This window comes from Tyto alba, unplaced genomic scaffold (genome assembly GCF_018691265.1).
Source record: "Tyto alba isolate M040663 unplaced genomic scaffold, T.alba_DEE_v4.0 Super-Scaffold_6, whole genome shotgun sequence".
In the NCBI taxonomy this organism is placed as follows: domain Eukaryota; kingdom Metazoa; phylum Chordata; class Aves; order Strigiformes; family Tytonidae; genus Tyto; species Tyto alba.
The window spans coordinates 43,835,143-43,854,784 of NW_024881327.1; the positions used below are offsets into that span (position 1 = coordinate 43,835,143).

At 38.2% G+C, this 19,642-nt stretch overlaps 1 protein-coding gene across 17 annotated transcripts in view; it reads right to left on the bottom strand.

Moving 5' to 3' along the window:
- ABLIM2 (actin binding LIM protein family member 2) overlaps positions 1–19,642 on the bottom strand; it is a 145,317-nt gene that overhangs the window by 3,568 nt on the left and 122,107 nt on the right. For 12 of the 17 annotated variants that reach the window (XM_042808152.1, XM_042808158.1, XM_042808151.1 and 9 more), the window contains 4 exons: positions 14,963–15,021; positions 12,547–12,601; positions 11,111–11,175; positions 10,856–10,936 (listed from right to left, as the gene is read on the bottom strand). In XM_042808152.1, coding sequence (XP_042664086.1) covers positions 10,856–10,936; positions 11,111–11,175; positions 12,547–12,601; positions 14,963–15,021 — 260 coding nt within the window. The remainder of the gene's footprint in view (positions 1–10,855; positions 10,937–11,110; positions 11,176–12,546; positions 12,602–14,962; positions 15,022–19,642) is intronic. The other 5 variants (XM_042808154.1, XM_042808164.1, XM_042808167.1 and 2 more) reach the window with 1 other exon arrangement.

Below are 19,642 nucleotides of genomic sequence, written 5' to 3' on the forward strand. Positions count from 1 at the left end.
CCTTGAGATTCCACATATTCAGAACAACAGTGACTAAGAGTTTGGAACGGAGCCTTCATTCTTCATTTGGCCAATGATAGCAACCCGACTTAAGCACTATGCATAGCATGGAACAAATATGCCATGCATATTTGGCAAAGAAGATCCTGTTTCACATGGAAATGAGCAACATCTGACAATGTATTTTAGAAACAATCTCTCACTGGCAGAATTTAATTCTACTGGGTTTGGAAATAAAAAGTAACTTCTCTCTGCATTTTTAAAAAATATTTTCATGGTAATCCAATGGACAAATGTGAGAAAGCTTAACTTCAGCAATTTCTCACAGCATGGAACATGTCTGTAAATTGTGGGATTGAAAAAGAAGTCTGGATGAACAAAGTGTATCATATTGTGTTTTATCTTGCTTTCTAGATTGTGGATAAGACTTGAGATGTCCTCTCACTCAGAAGAAAGAAGTGAGAAACTGTAGTTCATAATGAAAGAGAAAATCAGAAAGCCTATACTCTGTAGGTAAATCTACTTTGCCAATCATCCAAAAACGCAGGAAATGTAAAACTTTAAAAGGCATGTTTTACCATTTTTTCTCTTGAGGTAAATTACACCGTATCTTCCTAGAAGCTGCTGTGGTCTCATCTGTTTCAGTACTGAAGGTCAATGGAGCAAGAGTCAGCAAGGCCTACATCAGGCCTCAAGCCTTTTCAGCAGGGCGCCAAATACTCGCTACAGCTACACCTCCCAACAAAGCTTGCCACCAATCTCAGTACAAGCTCTGCAATTTCTCCTTTCCTCTTCAACATTGTACTTTGCCATTTATCATTTTGCTTCACCCTCAGGCTTAGTAAGCTTTCAGTCCTCATGCACCTATCCAAGCCAGCACAAATGAAATGTGCACTCTTATGCTCCCCTGCTTGTATTCAGATGACATCACCTTTATTCCTTTCATGCACTCATTTCCTAATTATACTGAAGTTTTGTTTTACACCAGCACCATTTTTTTTTTCCTCCCAGAAGTTCTCAGTGTCACCTGGTCGAAAAGCAATTAAGAGTTTCCAACACAGGGACACAATAGCAGAGACTGAGATGAGGAAAGTACAAGCTCACTTATTTCCACCTCCCATTCCACTAGGCAGTTTCTTTGCTTTTAATTCTCCTTCACATACTGTCCCTCATCTCAAGGACTAACAACCAGACTGCAATATTAGCAAAGTTTCTTGCCCCATCAACGCATTATCCACACACAAAATTATTTCTAGTAGAAGGGAACACTTCCCATGTGGTCTGAACCCCCTCTGAGGACACCAGTCTGTGCCGAGTGTAGCATAATTCCCACTGTCTTCCCTGTACCTCAGAAACTTTCACCATCCCTTTGTCAAGCATCATGGGCTCTAGCTTTGGGACTGACCCTATAAGCAGCAATGATTACAGTTCTGTCTACAAATTTTGGAATAAACCTTGATCCTAGAAAGATGTCATCAAACTGGCAAAGCTTCAGATAAAAGTAACAAAAGTAATCATGGGTTGCAGAGTTTGATTTATGAGGAAAGATTAAAAGGCCAAAGTATGTATAAGCTTAGCCAAATGATGACCAAGGGAAAATATGGTAAATGTCTACAAGTATTTGAAGGGTCTAAACACCATGGGAATATGCCAGTGTGGGAAGTTTATGTTCATACTTTTCTCTGTATGTGTGATGTTAAATTTTGTCTGCACTATTGTTGGGAATTTCCTAAACCTTATAGCTTTAAGACCTAGAGCTCTTCCCAAACAAAGGCAGAGAAAATGCACCACTAAGGAACCTCAGATTGATTTATCTTTCTTCTCAGCTATTTGAATATTAATTTGTCTTAACTGAAGCGTTACCTTGTCTCTATAGTCAAACAAAAGAAGGGAAATTGAAAATTATGCATAGGGAATAGGGAGGATATTTATTTTGAGGTATGAGAGAAGATGTGTGTGTAAAGCTATGCTTTACAAGGCCAAGAACATGATTTCTTATATTTTTTTTAGGATTGGATTAATTTAAAATATCCAGCTATGTTAATGGTGCATTATTGGACTATTAAAGGAATGGCCAAACTTATTAGTAAAAGTAACATTCATTCCTTTTTTTTTACTAGTGTTGGCCTTGTTTACATAGGAAGTCTGGGTGTTTTACAGTGTGCTAGTAACTGATTCTTAATTCCCTTTGTGACAATTTGACCATATTCAGGCAGCTTAACTCAATCTACTTTTTTGTTCTGCATCAACAGCAAAGCTGGGCATGTTGCAGACACTGAGGAGAGCACAGAGGACCAGATTAAGGTCCTCTTCTGCCCCTACTCTGAAATGACTATATTTAAATGAGCTCAGTTTGGAAGCTGCAGAGTGATGTTAACATGACGCTACCTGAAAACCTTACTAAACGATAAGGTAAACAGTTTCAAGATGGTTTTCACTAAAAAGATTGCCATACTGGACCTCACAGCATCAGAACATCAGCATTTTGGATATATTTAAGTGTGAAATTGCCACACTTAGAAAGGACTGCTGCATTGTATTTTTTTTTTTAACAAAATTGTATTAATCTGAGTCTTGTAAAGTCAATAGTGCTCAATCTGTTGTTCCAGATAGCTTTTTGTGTCAACCTGCATGGGAAATTAGAAAAAGACAGTGAGACTCAAGCTCAGTAAAGTGCTGAGGATCCACCAGATGTATCCATGGGTCACAGCAGTGGCTTTGTATGGAAGAAGAGAGTCGTGTCTCCAGAAGCACAATCTCTCACCTGCACTGACAGCATTTTGGATTAGAGATACAGGATCACAACTTTAGGATCCCACTTTGGGAAGCCCGAAAGTGGGCTGCAGCTTGAGAACAGAATGTTGCTGCTGAAATTCCTCACCTGGATGTTATCTATAGCACACTGCACTGTGTAAGAAGGGTCACAATACCTTGCTGTAATTATGTAGCTAGCTCTCCTAAAACATACAAATGCACAAGGGAAGAATCAAAATGCAAATGTTTCTTATTAAGATATACAGAACTAAGCAAGGGCTGAGCTAAACCCCTCTACTGCAATGTAACCACTATAATGGAAAAACCTCATGCTCTACGAAACATGATCATTAAAATGAGCAGTACAGATACAAAAAGTACAGAACAAAAGTAATTAACTGCACATTAGAATACTTGCATCACAGCATTACCTCAGAAAGAAGTGATGCTTTTTGCTATAAATTAATGAAGCTTGTCTCTATTTTTCTTTGGGCTGCTAAAAAGTCACTAATCATTCTAAATAGAAATATAATGTTTATTTAATTCAATGAGATTTCTTTCCCCTGTGAATAATTGTGCTTTTAATGAAATTCAAAAATCTTCAAAACTAATACTTAGGAACATGGCATTAGTGTGAATAAGTCACAGGAAAAGAGAATTGCAATTAACCTACAGCCATATTGCAGTAAGCTGTGACCAGGTCATGCTACACAAGCATGTTTACTCTGTGTCGGTAATTGGATGGGAGTCCTCATGTGAAAACCTGCTGATGCAGGAAATTCAGAGGGTATCATACTTCCTCATGAGTCAATACTGCACCAATGAACCAACACTCTGGATGACAGAAGGTGATGAGCTGAAGACTAGAAAAATCAAAGTCCTAATTCTTAGAGGTTATTTAAAACCTCATGTTTGTTTCTCGTTTGCTTTTTGTTACATTATGTTCATAGGAAATTACAGCTGAGCATTACATTGCCTTTGCTTGAACTCCATAGTGAATCTTTCAGCTAGACTCTCTCTGAAGCACTACTGTGCACTCTATTTTATAGAGTGTAATTTTAAATAGTTGTCTACTTCAATTCATCTTTGTTCAGAGTCCTTGTAACACTTCCAACCTCTGATCCACAAAATCCAGAAGTAAAAGCTACAGGATCTTTTCCAGAATCTTCAAAATGCTAAATTCTCAAACTAAACCAGGATTTACTGGGAAAGGTTTATTCACAGGTAAGTGAGTATTCAACAAGTAAGTAACCAAATCTTAGCTCTTGAGGATAGTGGCTTTGCTGGTGGGACATAGTCTTTTCCGGTGTTAAGATTTAGGATGTTAGAAGTATCTCAACATTTGGAACAACAATAGCCTCCTCCCTTCTCCAGTTTTTCTCCTCTCCCCCCCACTCCATTCCCTTCTCGTGTGTCTCTCAAAGTTAGCCCAAATATTACTTTCAGATGCTCAATCATAATTTTCTGGAAAATATTATTTTATCTATTGAATTTTGAATCCTCATTTTGCTTTCACAAGGTTTGCACACTTCACCCTTCTTTCTATTGCACTGCTGGGGCTCATCAGGTTTTTCAGAGGTTTCTTCTAAGCCTACTGCATGGCTAATTACAAAGCTGTAATTAGCCATGTGCCACGTTCCCATGGAAGTTATGCTCATCTACTGAGTAATTAAGCTTCATGCTCAGTAAATATTTCAAACTATTAAGTAATTATGTATTAGGAGAGAGAAAGTTAAAAAAGGGCATGAGTTGCTACCTAATGAACTTCGAAAGGTATCAAAAGATAACTAGACCAGCTCCATTAATCAGGGGATGAGGCAGTAGGTGCTACAGTTGTGGTTACACTAGATGAGGGCACTTAGTCACAACACTGAACAGTCGGAGCACTCCAGCTGAGCCTTGGCAGGAGGTGTAGATCCCTCTCTGTCCTCTGCCTCCACATAGTAATGTGGGTCCCCAAAGAGCCTCCCAGGAAAAGTAGTGTAACAGAAGCAGTGAGGAAAGGAGTCTGAAGCCCTTCCTCGTGCTGATGTCACCCCAAGCATGTATACAAGGCCCCTGGAACTGTGAATGTATCTCCTTTAGTATAACAGGGTATTATGAAACTTCAGAGAAGCTTCATTCCACTGAGCACTGCTACTGTGAGGTACTTACAATCTAACCTCTTGTGAAATATCACAAGGCACACACAAAATATTCTGTAATACCATTGTACATTCAGTATTTCCCCAGCAGAGTCATCCATAAATATGCAAGATGAAAAGATACAAGCATTTCTCTCAGGGATATCAACAGATTACCTACACAGCAGTACACACAGAATGTCCTTGAGAATAACCTGTGCCATCATTCTGTCATTCAAACAAATGCGCTTTTTCATACTGACACTGACTTAACTGCCTTCAGCAGACTGCTGATAAAAACTCCTACATAATTAGAAAAATAATTCACAAATAAATCTAAAACTATGAATCCATAATGAATTATGAAAATATATAGAAGATTTTGAGTTCCAAAAATTTCATTTTATTTAGGTACAAAATACCTTATTCTTAAAGCAGATTTTCCACTTTCCCTTAGTTTGGGCTTTAGTGCATCTGTAATGTGAATGCTCCACATCTAATCTCTGTTCACTCCTGCAGCATTTCTACTCTGATAGAAATTAGCTTTCATACATATCACATAATTTCTAATGCATATTTTCATTTTATAATGGCTCCTTTCATGAGGGCTTTGAAAGCTGATATAGACATCCAGCACTGACAAGAATATGCCTACAATAAGAAATACAACACAAATGTTTTTCAAGTTAAACAGTGTGAAGTTCCACTGAAGTCAGTGACCTGCACTTTTTCACTTCAGGTTATGAGCTTCATCATGAAGTGTGCCCCTAACCTCAGATCCAGCCCCAAACTACAAACTGCACTTCTCTGTTTTAAAACACACAACATTCCAGTTTTGCTCTGATTTTCCTCATTTGAGCTTCAGAGGAGGTGGGACACACAACATTACTTGTATGAATGACATCTAGGAGCTGGGGCTGTTACAAATTCAGGCTCAATTACTGGAAACCGGTCCTAAAATGGTTGCAGCCCAAATGGCTAGAACCCAGGGTCACTGTTGAATAAAAACTAGTGGAAAAAATGTCATTGCTAAAACAAATCCAGACAAGCAGTTTCAGGAGGAAAAGCATGTTTGAATTAATGTGAGTGCTCTGTTCAAACAACCGCACCCATGTTTAAATCTCTCATTTCTGTTTGCAAGAGAACAAGGTGGCAGATGAAGGTTTGCTACTTGACATTCCAGAATATTTTTTTCCTTAGCAATTGTTTCAGTGTATACTTGTTAAACAAAGAATGAACAGGCTCAAACAAAAGTGGAATAATTTACTTTCTACTGTATTTGATAGGCATGAATGAAAAATGCTTTTAACTCTCTGACATTCAAAAGAAAAGGCTAAAGTAATTCAGATACATTAAGATAAGAAAATCAAATGAAAACACTAAAAGATGGTTTCCAAATGGAAAATTTAACTATGTTGGCTTTCAAAACTACCAGCCTGTGACCACAGAAGAAATATTATACTCTGTGATAAAAGCAACTTCAGGAGGAAAAAAAAAAAAAAATCTACGCAGCTGGACACGAACCATCAATATGGATGTGGAAGCACTGAACCACATTGCTGTGACTGAAAAACAAGCAAACAATATCCAATCTAAGATAAAAGTATCAAGTGCATGCTTTTAGGAGTCCAAGGCCTTAATCACAAAAGGTATCTGAGTACTTAAAAGAGGTATCAAGATTTTCAAAAGTGTCCATAAACCCAACTTCCTCTGGACAAAAGAGAAACAGGACATGTGGAACACCACTAGGAACACAGAAGGTAAGGAGTGTACTAATTTGTACCATCCAAAGGTGATGTCTTAGCTGTTCAAAATAGGGAGGTTTGCTCCAGGACACTTATATTTAAGCCCCTGCATAATAAAATTATCTTTTTGATAAAATGTTCCAAGATGGACCAAATTATGTATTTTTTCAAATGCTATTGCAGCAAGAGCACTAAATATTCCTAGCTCATAATTATATTATGTTAAGGCTTTGTCTTCACACAATATACCAACCTAATCAAATTAGAGACCTGCAGAGGTCTTCAAAACAGGAACAACTTTAAATTAGACCACATTCCTCAACACCTTGTCCAGCTGAGATTTGCATGCCACCAGGGATGGAGAGTCTACACCCTCTTGGGCAACCTGCTCTAGTGCACTACTCTCTCAGTGAGGAACTTTTCACTTATATCTAATTGTAATACCCCTTCCTGCAACTTGTGACTGTTGCCTCTTGGCCTTCCAGTGCCTAATTCTGAGAAGGCTATGTTTTCCTCTGTAACCCCTCTACTGCAAAGGTAAACTGAAGACTCATGTTCAGCTTGTTCTCTACCATGACCATCAGGTAGTTTTCTGCAGAGCTGTTTCTCCATCTTGTGCTGATAAATGGTGTTATTCTGTCACAAGTGCAGGAATCTGGATTTAACTTCACTGAACTTCATGAAATCCCTGTCAACCCAATCCTCTAGCCTGGCCGGGTCCCTCTGAACAGAGGGTCCACCCACCTGAGCATCAGCTGCTGTTCCCCCAACTTTGTGTCATCTGCAGATGCAGTGAGGGTGCAATTCCTCTTCTTCAGTCAGATTGTATAATCCAACCCTGTGCTACTGCTTTGTTGTTCTGCAGCATTATGTGACTTAACTTGTTCTTCACCATTTCCCATTAGAATAGCTTACATGAATGCTGCTCTGCTCATCTAACGTTAAAATAAACAACACTGTGGTAGAGAGAAACTTCTAAAAGTAGTCCTGGGCCAAATCCTTATCTTGTGTAAATTCCTTGCATTTCTAATCAGTTTATACTAAACGAAGATCCAGGCTATTCATTCAAAAGCCAGACTGCCAGTAATGTATTTAAAAATCAGCAGGTTGTTTATTATAACTGCTTCTCAATGCTGCATGTATTACTTCACTGTTGGCATAACCATCTGCTGGAGGAGCACAAGGAACTGGGTACTTCTGCCTCACTGCTGAGTTAGAACAAGCAAACAAAAATATGCGGAGAGTTTCTATGCTTAGATATATGTGCTTTTGGAGAAAGAATTCCTACTATTTGAATGCATTTATTACCAGTTGAGCCTTCCTAATCTCTAGATACCACTTGGGCTTAGAAAAATATGCATTTTTACAAAGAATTATTTTTTATAATCTTTAAAATAAATTTCTTAAACAACAGCGTAATCTAAAAAATACAATGGGAGCAAAGTTAGGAAAACATTAACACTCATTAAAACTCCACCCTCCTGTGGTCCTTGACCATTAGCTGAGGCCTTCATTGCAGCCTCACTTAATTTGACCCAAGAAGCTAATACCATTTACTTGAGTTGACTTTTCATGACAGGAACACTCAATATAGGAGACTTCCCTTGGGAGAGGGAATCAGAGACAAACAACAGTGCCTGTTTCATGACATCTGTGCCAGATCATTCAAAGTTCACAACAAACTCTGTGTCACAAACAGGAGCCTGCTCCAAGTCAACTTGCAAGAGGGCTGTTAAATAAATCCAGGTCATGGAGATGTAGTCACTTTATTTCTCCTGAGTAGACCAGGAAATCAGAAAGGTCACGTATGAGAGATTCTAATCATACTGAACACAGTAAGACTTGTTCTGATTTGTAGCAGCGAGAGTGAAGTGAGGCTTCAGCCCACAGAACTGATCAGAATAAAACTGGAATATTAGAGCATGGATTTTTTCTTAAAAGGTTTTCCTACCTAAATAACTCTACACTTTGGATAATATATGGGCTTAGCAGTGCTATCACCTTCACCACTTCTGTAGGCACAATCCAGCTGTTTCACAAGCAGCATTGGCCGTGCAGGATGAAAATAGATCAGCCAGCAACCAGTTCTGCTTGGAGAGAGCACTTGCCTCCTAGAGAACTGTGAGCATCAAATCAAAACCTCTAGTGAATGCGAAATGGAGCTCAAGAAAAGGTGAAATCTAACCTTAGTACCCGCTTCTAGGATTGCCAGTGCTGCTCTCTAAAGCTTGAAGATACCAAGGTATGCTAAGTGGGTTGTCTACTAATGGGTGTGTGTGTGTGTGTGGGGGGGAATATGGTGTGTCTGTGTGTCTAATCCTGTGCAAACCTATAAACCCACATAGTCTTGGGCTCCCCAAGTCCTGGGTCTCGTCCAAGCCTGAAACCTGCCAAATGCACAAGTCAGCAACTAAGTTACGATCTTCTTTTTCTGCCACAAGAGGAAATAATGACAAACTGTTTTTCTACGCAAATCTACTTATTTCCAGCAATTCTGTAATGCAGAAGGAAGGGATGGAGAGGAGGGGAAGAGGCCGGCAGGGATGGCAACAGTTTGTGTCTGTCACTCAACTCTGCATATGTTTTGAATGTGTAGATGAGCTGCTGTCTCTGTTTTTCCAGTAGTTATAATCTTATTAAAATGCTGCTAATTTAATTGTTTAAAAAAACTACCAAATCCTAATAAATGTAAGATGGTCTACAAAGGAGTCCTTCCTGCAGACACATGTTTAACATAGTGCAGCAATCAGCAGGATCAGCCTGGTCCCCTTATCGCTTTTCTGGTGCAGGTTTGAAGCAGATCTTGTTTATTGATCTTTTTTTCAAACCTCTGTGAGATCTTTGAAGTGGTCGGGCTCCTTGAGGCACAAGGCACTGGGCTGCACCTGGTGCGAGGCAGACGGAGCAACTCCAATGTTAAATAAACAGCGATCCCAGCTGAGGACAGTGTATGAGTTATGGATAATGGCAGCCAGGACAGGCATGATCCATCCAAAGCAAACTATATGTTGTCTTAAAAAAGCAATTTGGAGCTGCATTTGCTATTCAGGCCAGTCTGATGTGTTTAAACAAAGACTCTATTCTTTAATAGACACACACACACGTGTATGTACATATATAAAAGAATCCTTTATAGTATGTGTCCAGAGGAGTATCCCTCCAACTCCCTGCTCCTTTTTCTGGACTCATTATGCTTTTTTATTATTGCTACCATGCCTTGCTATATCCCAGGCTTAAAATAGCATATGTTTGAGGCTCTTTTTTCCTTACAATTAAATCAATACTACTTGCTGGGTAATCAAGTGACAAGCACACTGAAGTATTTAAGAACATAACACCGTTTCCAAATATACTACACGTATAAGAATTTGTTACATTATTTTTTTTTAAATTTATCTTTAATGAGGAATGTTCTGCTACTTCATCCTTTTTCTTCTTTTTTTGCTTTAAGATTAAAGTTTCCTTCTTCTTTTCTTGTCACACGATCAAGTTAAAAATACAATAAATTTATTTAAATATAAATGTTCCCCACAGTCCAACATTGTTGGTGCATAATTTTTACTAACTATCTCTTCTTCCTAATAGTAATTTACACAAAGATATGTTAACAATTTAGGTAAGTCTTTATTCAGTCATGTCATTACTGAGTCAAAAAAATCAACCTCATGTATTTTTCTTGGACATCAACTTCAGGATTTGGTCTATGGAAACTAATATTTCTTTTATGATAAACTATATCTGCTGTCTCCAGCTTATAGTACTACTCTCTGAGAGAAGTAGAGCAAATCCGTAGCACAGTGATCATGAATCACACAGCCAAAAGAGATGTTGAATAAGACAGCGGACCAGAAACATAGGTCCATGTATTTGCACGATAAATGGAGCTTTTTTAATAATACTCGGGTTATTCTAGGAGGGTGTTTTTTATAGGAATTAAAAAAACAAGTTTCCACCCACCCCGTTCCCAGCTTTCAATATCCTGTATAATCATCCAGAACTAATGGGTTTCATCAGTGTATTTGTAAAATATCATTTGGTCAGACATTTGCCAGTTTTTTGGCTGTTCTTTTTTAGTTAAATTGCCTACATACTAGTGTTTTGACATAAAATATAATATATGTTATTTCCCTCTTCTCTGTTCTTTCATTGCTATTACTTGGGTACAGGAATATCTGAGATGGTAAACAAACAGGACAAAGACTTTCAAAGCCATCAAGAAAATATCATTCTTACCTCCAGCCTGGTCCTGTCCACATCCTTAGGCAATTTCACACGAACTCGGTTTGTTACAATAAGCGTTTCATAAGGATAAATCTGTTAAAAAGACAAGAGCATATGAACTCCAGCCAAATCTGATTCTGATATGTGGACATGACAGTGTGGGGAACTTACTAATTTAAACGGTACATACTTGCATCCTGATTTGACAAATATTTCACTGGCACAAAAATTAACAAAATAAAATAAAAAAAAAAGAACACATGTAACCTTGCTAGGAAGTGCTGAATCTGATTGTTCTTCCAGTGTTGGAAAAGCCCTTCTTACCTTGTATTCTGCAAAAGAATGAGAACAGGGTCACAGTTTAGAATTTATAGGATTCTTCTGGAGTCACCACTATGAACATTTAGGTACATCAGCAGTTTGTTATGCTACTATATTTCTCCATTCTCAATAGTTGTTGGATAACTGCATGCGTAGTAAGCATTTGACCCCCATGCTCTGAATGCCTATAACATTGTCTATTACCAAAGCAATAGCCTTGAAATCAAAGGCTTATTACAGAAAATCCATCTCCCGATGCCATTGGGTTACACAGTGAGTATATCTGGCAAAATTGGGAATTTCTTTTTACAGGGGGATTTTGTGAAGTGTTAAATCAGTCTGTCATCCAAAAGTCCTGCCCTTATTGTTCTTTACTGAAAACAGTTAAAATATATGGATTATTACAGGCATGTCACTTTGGGAACATATATGAAAACCATTGAGTTAACACAATATTCCAAGATCCAACATCCTACACTTGGAATGACCTGGGCTGACTGCAGTGGGAATAATGGTAGTGAAGAAAAGATGACCTAGTGGCATGAGGACAATGACTCCTGAATCTCAACTAGCATTAAGAGAATTACAGTTAGGTCACTATATATGATATTACTACCATAAGGTCATCTATTCACGGTGCTGTTTAAATACAACCAGGATAGACAGTATGTTTTCATAGACCTTTTTATGGTCTGAAATGAAATCAGAGATAAGTCTACCTGTCAAAATCTGTACTTTAAACAATTCAGGCATAGAGACAAAGATTTGTATCAATACATAGGCATGAAGTAAAGCATCAGAGTAAGATTTTTAAAATGAGATTCAGTGTCTTGGAAACAAAATCCTGCTCTTCCCCATGAGTAGATGCATGTTCCTAAATTGCTCAGCTCTTTTGAAAATTCCAACCCAAGTTCCATATTAAGTTCACAGTCCACTTAAACTGTAATAAAAAAAATGAATGCAAATAAATTCTGCTTTTTTAAATTCTGTACATTTTAACCACACTGTAGCACAAACAAGAAGCACAATGGACATTTTTATTTTAAAATTAGATATGTCTTGAAGGAGTGATTATCTTAAATTTCTTTGTCTCTGATATGAGACCACCACCACAGAGGCTGTTACCACATATTGAGCATACTGGGATTGACTCAGCCTGGTTGCACCACTTTATGATGCAGGATTTCAGTCAGGCCTTTATGTTCGGCTAGATGAAAAGAAGAATCTCTGTGATAAACATGATACTGAGCTGGGTCTCTGTCTAGTCATTATTACATGAAATACAGGAAGATCTCAGAATAGTAACCTTTATGGCAATATGTTAGTAAGCATCCTCAAAGGAAGAAAAAATGAAGTGGACTGGAAATGATATTGCAATGTACCTTTCATGCCCCAACTCGCCTCGTGGTCCGTTTCATATTGGCCCATATGTTCAGGCTGAAAGAGAAAGAAAGAAGCAGTGTATCATCAAAATGCACCACAAAACCACTTTGCACGTTGTCGAGAGAAAAAAGAAAACCAGCTGGTACCACACAAGGAAAATACAGATCCTTGCGAGAGCAAAAGAGAATAAAGTCTCATTCGAACTCGACCTAACTGCTCAAAGCAGGTATCCTGAGCACTCACAACACCCACCGATCTGCGATCGCAGCGATGGAGCTCTGCCTGTGGAAGAGGATGGAGTGCCACATGAGTGCCTGGGTCCTTGGAAGCACTGCAGGTGCAGTTTGCTGCCTACGCTGTGAACTCCCACAGACCAGCGAAAGCTGGAGCTTGAACGTCACTCAGGGAGGCAATTTCAGTGTCAGATCAACCCACCTCCCCCCTAAGCCCTTTGGACACTTTCAAGCTCTGATTCTTTGCCGCTTTCAATGAGGTAGAAAGGTGTCAGAAAGCCACCAGCCACCACCATATGAAGACCTGGCAGTAAGGTAAGACTAAGATTGACCCATGCCTTTCCCTGTGGTGCAGACGTCTTACCGCCACTGCCATAAATCACTTATGCTGCACTGAAACTTGCCTCCCTCTGCTTTCTGCTTCACTCTGCTGATGCCACTAAGACCAGGCAGAACTGTGTGTATGTGCCATAGCTTTGTTTGACCCACTGCCTTTTTCCTTTGCTGGAAAATCTTATGATGAAAAACATTACAGGAGATAAGAAAAGCACCATTATATGAGTTTTTGCCCTGAATCTCATTTTTGCCTATTACAGTATCAACAGTGTGCACAGCTATGCTCACAATAACCTGCAAGGCTCCTTACTGTTTCATTTTGGTTTATTTTGTTACGCAGCACCAGTATGGCTGATTAAAAATAACAAACCACAAAAGCTGGTATGAACCTGTAATCTAAACAGAGGACATCCATTCTGAGAAGAAATTTGGTCTCGAGGATCTGACCATGAACTACCTTTTCAACTTTCCTACAGTTTTCAGCTGTGAAGTTGGACTCTTTAGTTGGGACAAATGCTGCCATCTTCTGCTTTCATATTAAATTGCATGGCTTCAGCCCACAAGCACAGCCAACTCCACTGCTGACGGAGTTTGCTTTGGCCTCATCTGTGTGAAGCCTTTTGATGGCTTTAGTGCCTCATCAATGCAGTGGCTGGGTACAACGCAGTCCCTTGCTCACTTCAGGTTACTGGTAACAGTTATTCTGAAAAGTCAGAAAAAAGCTGTCAACTCATAGGTGGGGACAGGTTTATCTAGACCCTTTCAAAGTCTTAAATTTCATGCGATCAAGTTGCAGTGCCACCAGTTCCTTCAGAGAGGAATTCAAGCAGTCAGGCATTGAAGCAATGTGGGCACAATTAGTCTTGTAGTGTTAAAGCAAAGGGACAGACATTTCAGTAACTACTGAAAAATCCATTTAGCTACTCTCTGACAGTTGCTCTCTTGTAGCTCCTTCAAATGAATGACCTGCAGTTTGACTCTTACCACTGGGAAAGTTCAGTGCTGCTCATGTGCTTTTGCAGCTTTCACATCTTCCTTTGGAGAAAGGAGGGAATTTGAATCATGTCCTGCCCTTGCAATTTAGACACAAATCAATCTTGAAAATGTAAGTGAATGTGCATCTATGTATTGACAACTTATCGCTAGTAATCATAATGGGTTTGTACCTAAAAATATGAACAGAGAACACATAATACTAGATGCCAGAGAGAGAGAACACAGTGTCAAAGATGTTTTTTTCCTAAAGACTTAGAAAAATTATAAAAAAGGATTAGAAAATGAATGCCTAGTCTGATCTGGTCATAATTTTGTTATGCATTTTGTTTTCTAGATTGCTGCCTGCCATTCTCTCCATATTGTTCCCTCCCTGCATTAAAAGCACGATGGCTGTGTGTGTTATGTATGTATATATATACATGCACGCATACTGGAAAAAAAAAAAAAACAGAACAGATGGCACAAGAAATTCAATGGAAATGGGATGCTCCACCTTTGCTCTAAGATTATTACTTGACTAATTATAGGACTAATCCTCTCTATCATTAATTTAAACTCTACTGTGATCTATTAATATATGCAGCCTGCACATTTTGGACCTCTGTTTGTTTTGGGTAGAGAATCAAGATTCCTAACACTCACGATATACACAGTTAAAAGCAGAAGCCTCAGTCTGTCTTACTCTTGCAGACAGACAGACTGTAACCCACATAGGATATGAATCCATCAGACATGGCTGGCAGCCAAAACACCTTTGAAGTGTTACTGCTATGTAGATTTTCAACTAGTTACTAAGATGCCTATGTATGATACACTATTGTCTGGAGAATGTATTTAAATGTATACTTACCTGATGTAAGCCATTCTTTCCATAGCCAGGTAGAGAAGCAGATTTAGAATATGGAAATCCTGTAAAAGATATAACATACAGCTATATGTTTTGTGAATCCTTTACAGCCTACTAAGACACAGAATTCAAGAAAACACTCAGAAGCATCAATTACAATATCAGTATGTACATTCTGTTAACAGGATGAAATATAACTAAGCAACGCTCATCTTTTCTCCATATTTAATGTACATGAACATGTGTAACAATATCTATAAATAACAGAATGCCAGGATGAACTCACCTTACTGGGAATGAAATGAAGAGAGTTGTGGGTCTCATGTTATGGAAGGCTTATGTGGCTATATGATGCAAAGCAGATTTCAGAGCTTGTGAAATCTTTGCCCTCCAACTTGGTGTTAAACCATGACTTGAAAATGGGATTAAAGGTACCATCATTTTAGAGTTATATCACTTCTGATCATGATGTATGTTGTCTGGTTTTGTTTTTGTTTTTTAAAAAGGAAAGGTTGTTATCCTACTACTTAAAAAAAAAATAAAACCACAAAATTTTTTTCATTTTCTTTAAAACTTCTGTTGCTTCGAGTGGAAAAAAGCATAAATGAGGATATGACAATGGATGAAGTAAATCAGAGTGAGTATAAACACTCAAGAAAAAGACAGTTTTAACAGACACAAAATTGGCAAAGTGGTGATACCATGAACAAACTGGATGTAATATGGCGATGAAACTGTGTGCAGTCACTATGAAACAACTGAATAGCCTTATTTTTAATACTGACAGTCTAATAAGGAAGTTTTGAAGTTCCTTTTCTGAATGAAAGGACAAGAGGGTGTTTCACATTAGTTTTTGGTTAATAAAAATAATGTTGTATAGAGGTGACAAGCTGAATCAATTTAAATTAAACAGAAGATGAACAAACACATGTGTAATAAGCATTCTTGATTCCATTACAGGAAACTTTGATAAATTGATGCAAAGAGTTATACAGAAGTCAGTTAGCTCAAAGAACTGAATGTTCAATGCTTATTCCTGTCAAAAATGTTAGCAATCTATGTCCAAAGGAGAATGCAGGAAGGGAATCCAGACCCCACTGGATTAATAAATACCCTAAGGAGATGATTAGAAATAAGCATACAAAAAGGAAAAAAAAAAAAAAAAGATGGATCAGCAAAGAGCTCACAATGTGCTGAGATAAAGTGAGAACTGCCAGAAGTCAAGATGAGTTAAACGCTGAAAATGATATTAAAACAAATAGCAAAAAGTTTTCCAGCTATCCAAAGAAAAAGAGAACAAGAAAAGAAGAAATGGGGTCACTGGGAGTTACCCTGTGTCAGTACACAGCAGAGGTGAAAGGTAACCTAGGTAGAGCTCCAACACTGAAGGAGTATTTCACCTCCATTGTTAGGAACAAAAGGTAGAGTACTGAACAAGGAGGGAAAGCTAACAGAATAAGGGTATGCCAATGAATCACAGTTGTGATAGAAACGTAATTCAAAGCACTTAATGTACTTAAATAGAGAGCAATAAGTTCACATTGAATTGCAAGTCCAATACCTCTTACCACTGATGAAGAGCAACAATAGTTTTTATATTTGAGGGGAAAAAGATAATAAGGTACTACCATTTTGCTTCCAACAGAAAACTTAAGGAAATACAGAACAAAAACATATCAAAGTAAACAGAAAATCAATTATATTCACATAGATTTTAATTGGTTTTACATAAGTTAAAGACACAGTGCCAGATTTGCTTAGTAGCTTTCTTTGTTAAGAAAAATTACTTCTCCATAACATAAATTTTACTGGGTCTTATCTAATGGGATATCATTACTGTGCTTGGTATTTGGCTGCACATGGAATTAAATGCAAATCTGGAGAAGATTAAGTTTATCAGAGGAATTATAGTGACAGCGATGAAATAATGAAATGCAAGAAATGGGTAGTCAGAACTGATCAGAGCTAATAGATAAAAGTGTCAGCGTGGACAGGTGTTGAATTGAAGTTGCCTCTCATTTTCACTAATAACCTGGACACTAAAAATAGAAATGGGCTAATAAACTTTGCTGTCTACACAAAGTTATAAAGCACTGCCAATATAGAGGAGCACTGGGATATCACAAAAAACTGAGATAACCTTGATCATCAGAGTAATAGAAATGGAATAAAATTTAATAATTCATGGGAAAGTCATGTACTTGGGGACTAATAAATACCCCAAACTTCTACTATTTAAGATGAGAGCTCCTAATTAGAAATGATGGGGAAGAAGACAGGCTTAAGATATACAGCTCAATCACAAGATGACCTTGAGTTGTTAATATAACTGTAAAAAATCCCAAAAGTTGGAAATGTCTGTCCTGATAAATATAAAATACTGAAATAATAGTATTTTCAGGCAGGAGATGCTGAAGAGATCCTTTGTGCTGTTCTTGTTCATTAGTGTTCAGGTGGGTTAAATTAACTCCACCAGATCAGTGGCCTACAGGATAACCAGGGCAATGAAAGCTCATCGCAGGAAAGAAGGCTTGATAAGCCTGACTTATTTAAGATAGCAAGATGAAGATGATCTCTAAAATCAAGATATGCTTTAGAGACATAATCAACCACCATCTGAGGAGTGGGATAAACTATGAGCAGAACTTTTTCTTTTCAGCTCCACATGAGGTTTCTACATCCAATACAGGGATGAAGTGATGAATACTGAATTAGATGGATCACTTAGCTGTTCCAGTTTGGAAACTAGAAACATCATTGCCTGTTAACTGAATGGTAGTGACACCAGTGGCAAAGTATAATACCTGTGAGACAGAATTAATGTATCTGCAACAAAACTATCATCTCTGCTCCTGCCTGGAAAAAGATGCTGGTGTTGAACATCAGTGTGGAGTTCAATTTCTTGGCCTCGTGGCTACAGAGAAGATGGGTGAGGCAGTTTTTTCTACTGCCAAATAATACTATTCAGTTACCAAGGAAAAATGCAATAAGGTAAAGACCAGTTTGAAAACAAACACAATTCACTTTGGCATGTAGCAGCAGAGGAGCTGCCTCCCAGGCTGCCAGGGCTGAGACACATCCGCGGGCACAAGCGACATCGTGTGGCTGCCTGGAAAAAATCCAAGAGGCAAATAAAGCCAAAATAGCCCAAAAGAAGCTAGCAAGAGCCACTGACTCCAGTAGGACATGTATTTATTTCATTTAGCTTCTGTTTCCCATGAACTTAGTTACAAAGTTAAACATGTCTTATTTTGCTTCTTTTTTTTTTTTTTTTTTTTTTTTTTAATATAAAGGAAAAATCTAACACTAAAAGCCAACAACCACATAGAGGTCATTATCACATCCAACTGCAGTTGTTTTGTTAAAGTAAATTTTCTGAAGTAACTGGCCAATCTTTCTCTCTAAATAGGCACTATCTGAACATCAGCTACTCTCCACATGGATACAGCTCCTGCTTTTCCTGTATGATATTCACTCCAACCTGAATATTCTGACGTTACCTCTCAGCACATCAGGGAGACATGAACAGCAAGGATTATACAGCTTACTAGATGGCTGCTTCCTTAAATATGTGACAATTAAAATCATCAATTATGGTAAATAATTAACTATTAAACTTCTACATACACAGAAACAAGATGCATTTGCACAGGTGAATGTGAGGAGATGCAAGCTCCACGCTAATTACACAAGCCTCATACTGACGTGTTTTGCTGTTAGATGCATTCTTTTGGGCATATAGCTAACGTAATGTGGCTAAGTATCTCCTAGAGCAGAATAACCCCTCTCTCGTTTGCTGAGATGAACACAGGGCTGTTTGCATAGTATGTTTGGACACATCACCAGAGATTTGCAGTCTGATGCCTGCTATGCCCCTCCACTCTGCATGTAACTACTTGGCACCAGGCCTGTACCCAAAAAGTTTATTTTATCTGATACTCACTGACTGTGTCATAGAGATGGGGCTGAATGCCAGAGTTCTCAACCATAAGTGCAAGAGGCAGAGAAGCTACTCTTCAATGGCCAATGAGGCATGTACTAAATAGGGAAACATTGAGTACAGAAGGAATTATTTTGGATGTTCATAGGTATTAAAGCAGTCAGGTGGATGAATAAAATCATAAAAAAAAGGGGAAAAAAAAAAAAAAGAAGTGTAAACGTCAGGAAAAGAAAACTTCCTCAGTATAATTTCTGTGTAGTTGTTAATTGGGTAACAGGGTAACAGGGCCAACTTTCACAAGGGACAGAGAAATGCTGACAAAAACAGCGGAAAATTAACTACACAACCTATATTGCATTGGCACAGAGGTGATACTGACTCTGACAGAGGTGTGAACTGTCTTTTGCATTTCTAGTTTTAATAGTTCCACATTCCAAAGATAATCCAAAAACATAAAAGAAATGCTGGTATAGGAGAGTGACAGGTATAGAAATATTCTCATGAAAAAAAGTGACACCATATGTCGTTCCTGTATAACACAGTTCTTAGTGTGCTACATGCTTCTCCCTACTTAAAATTTGCACACAAGGACCATTCTCTCAATATATATGTAGAAAAGCATCAGATCAACTCCAGAAAGCTTCCAAACATACCCGATGTGTACATTACAATGAAAGGTTTAGGTGTTCATTTCTGGGCAATGACTTACAGATGTTAGGTGTGTGAGGTGGTCAGACTTCATT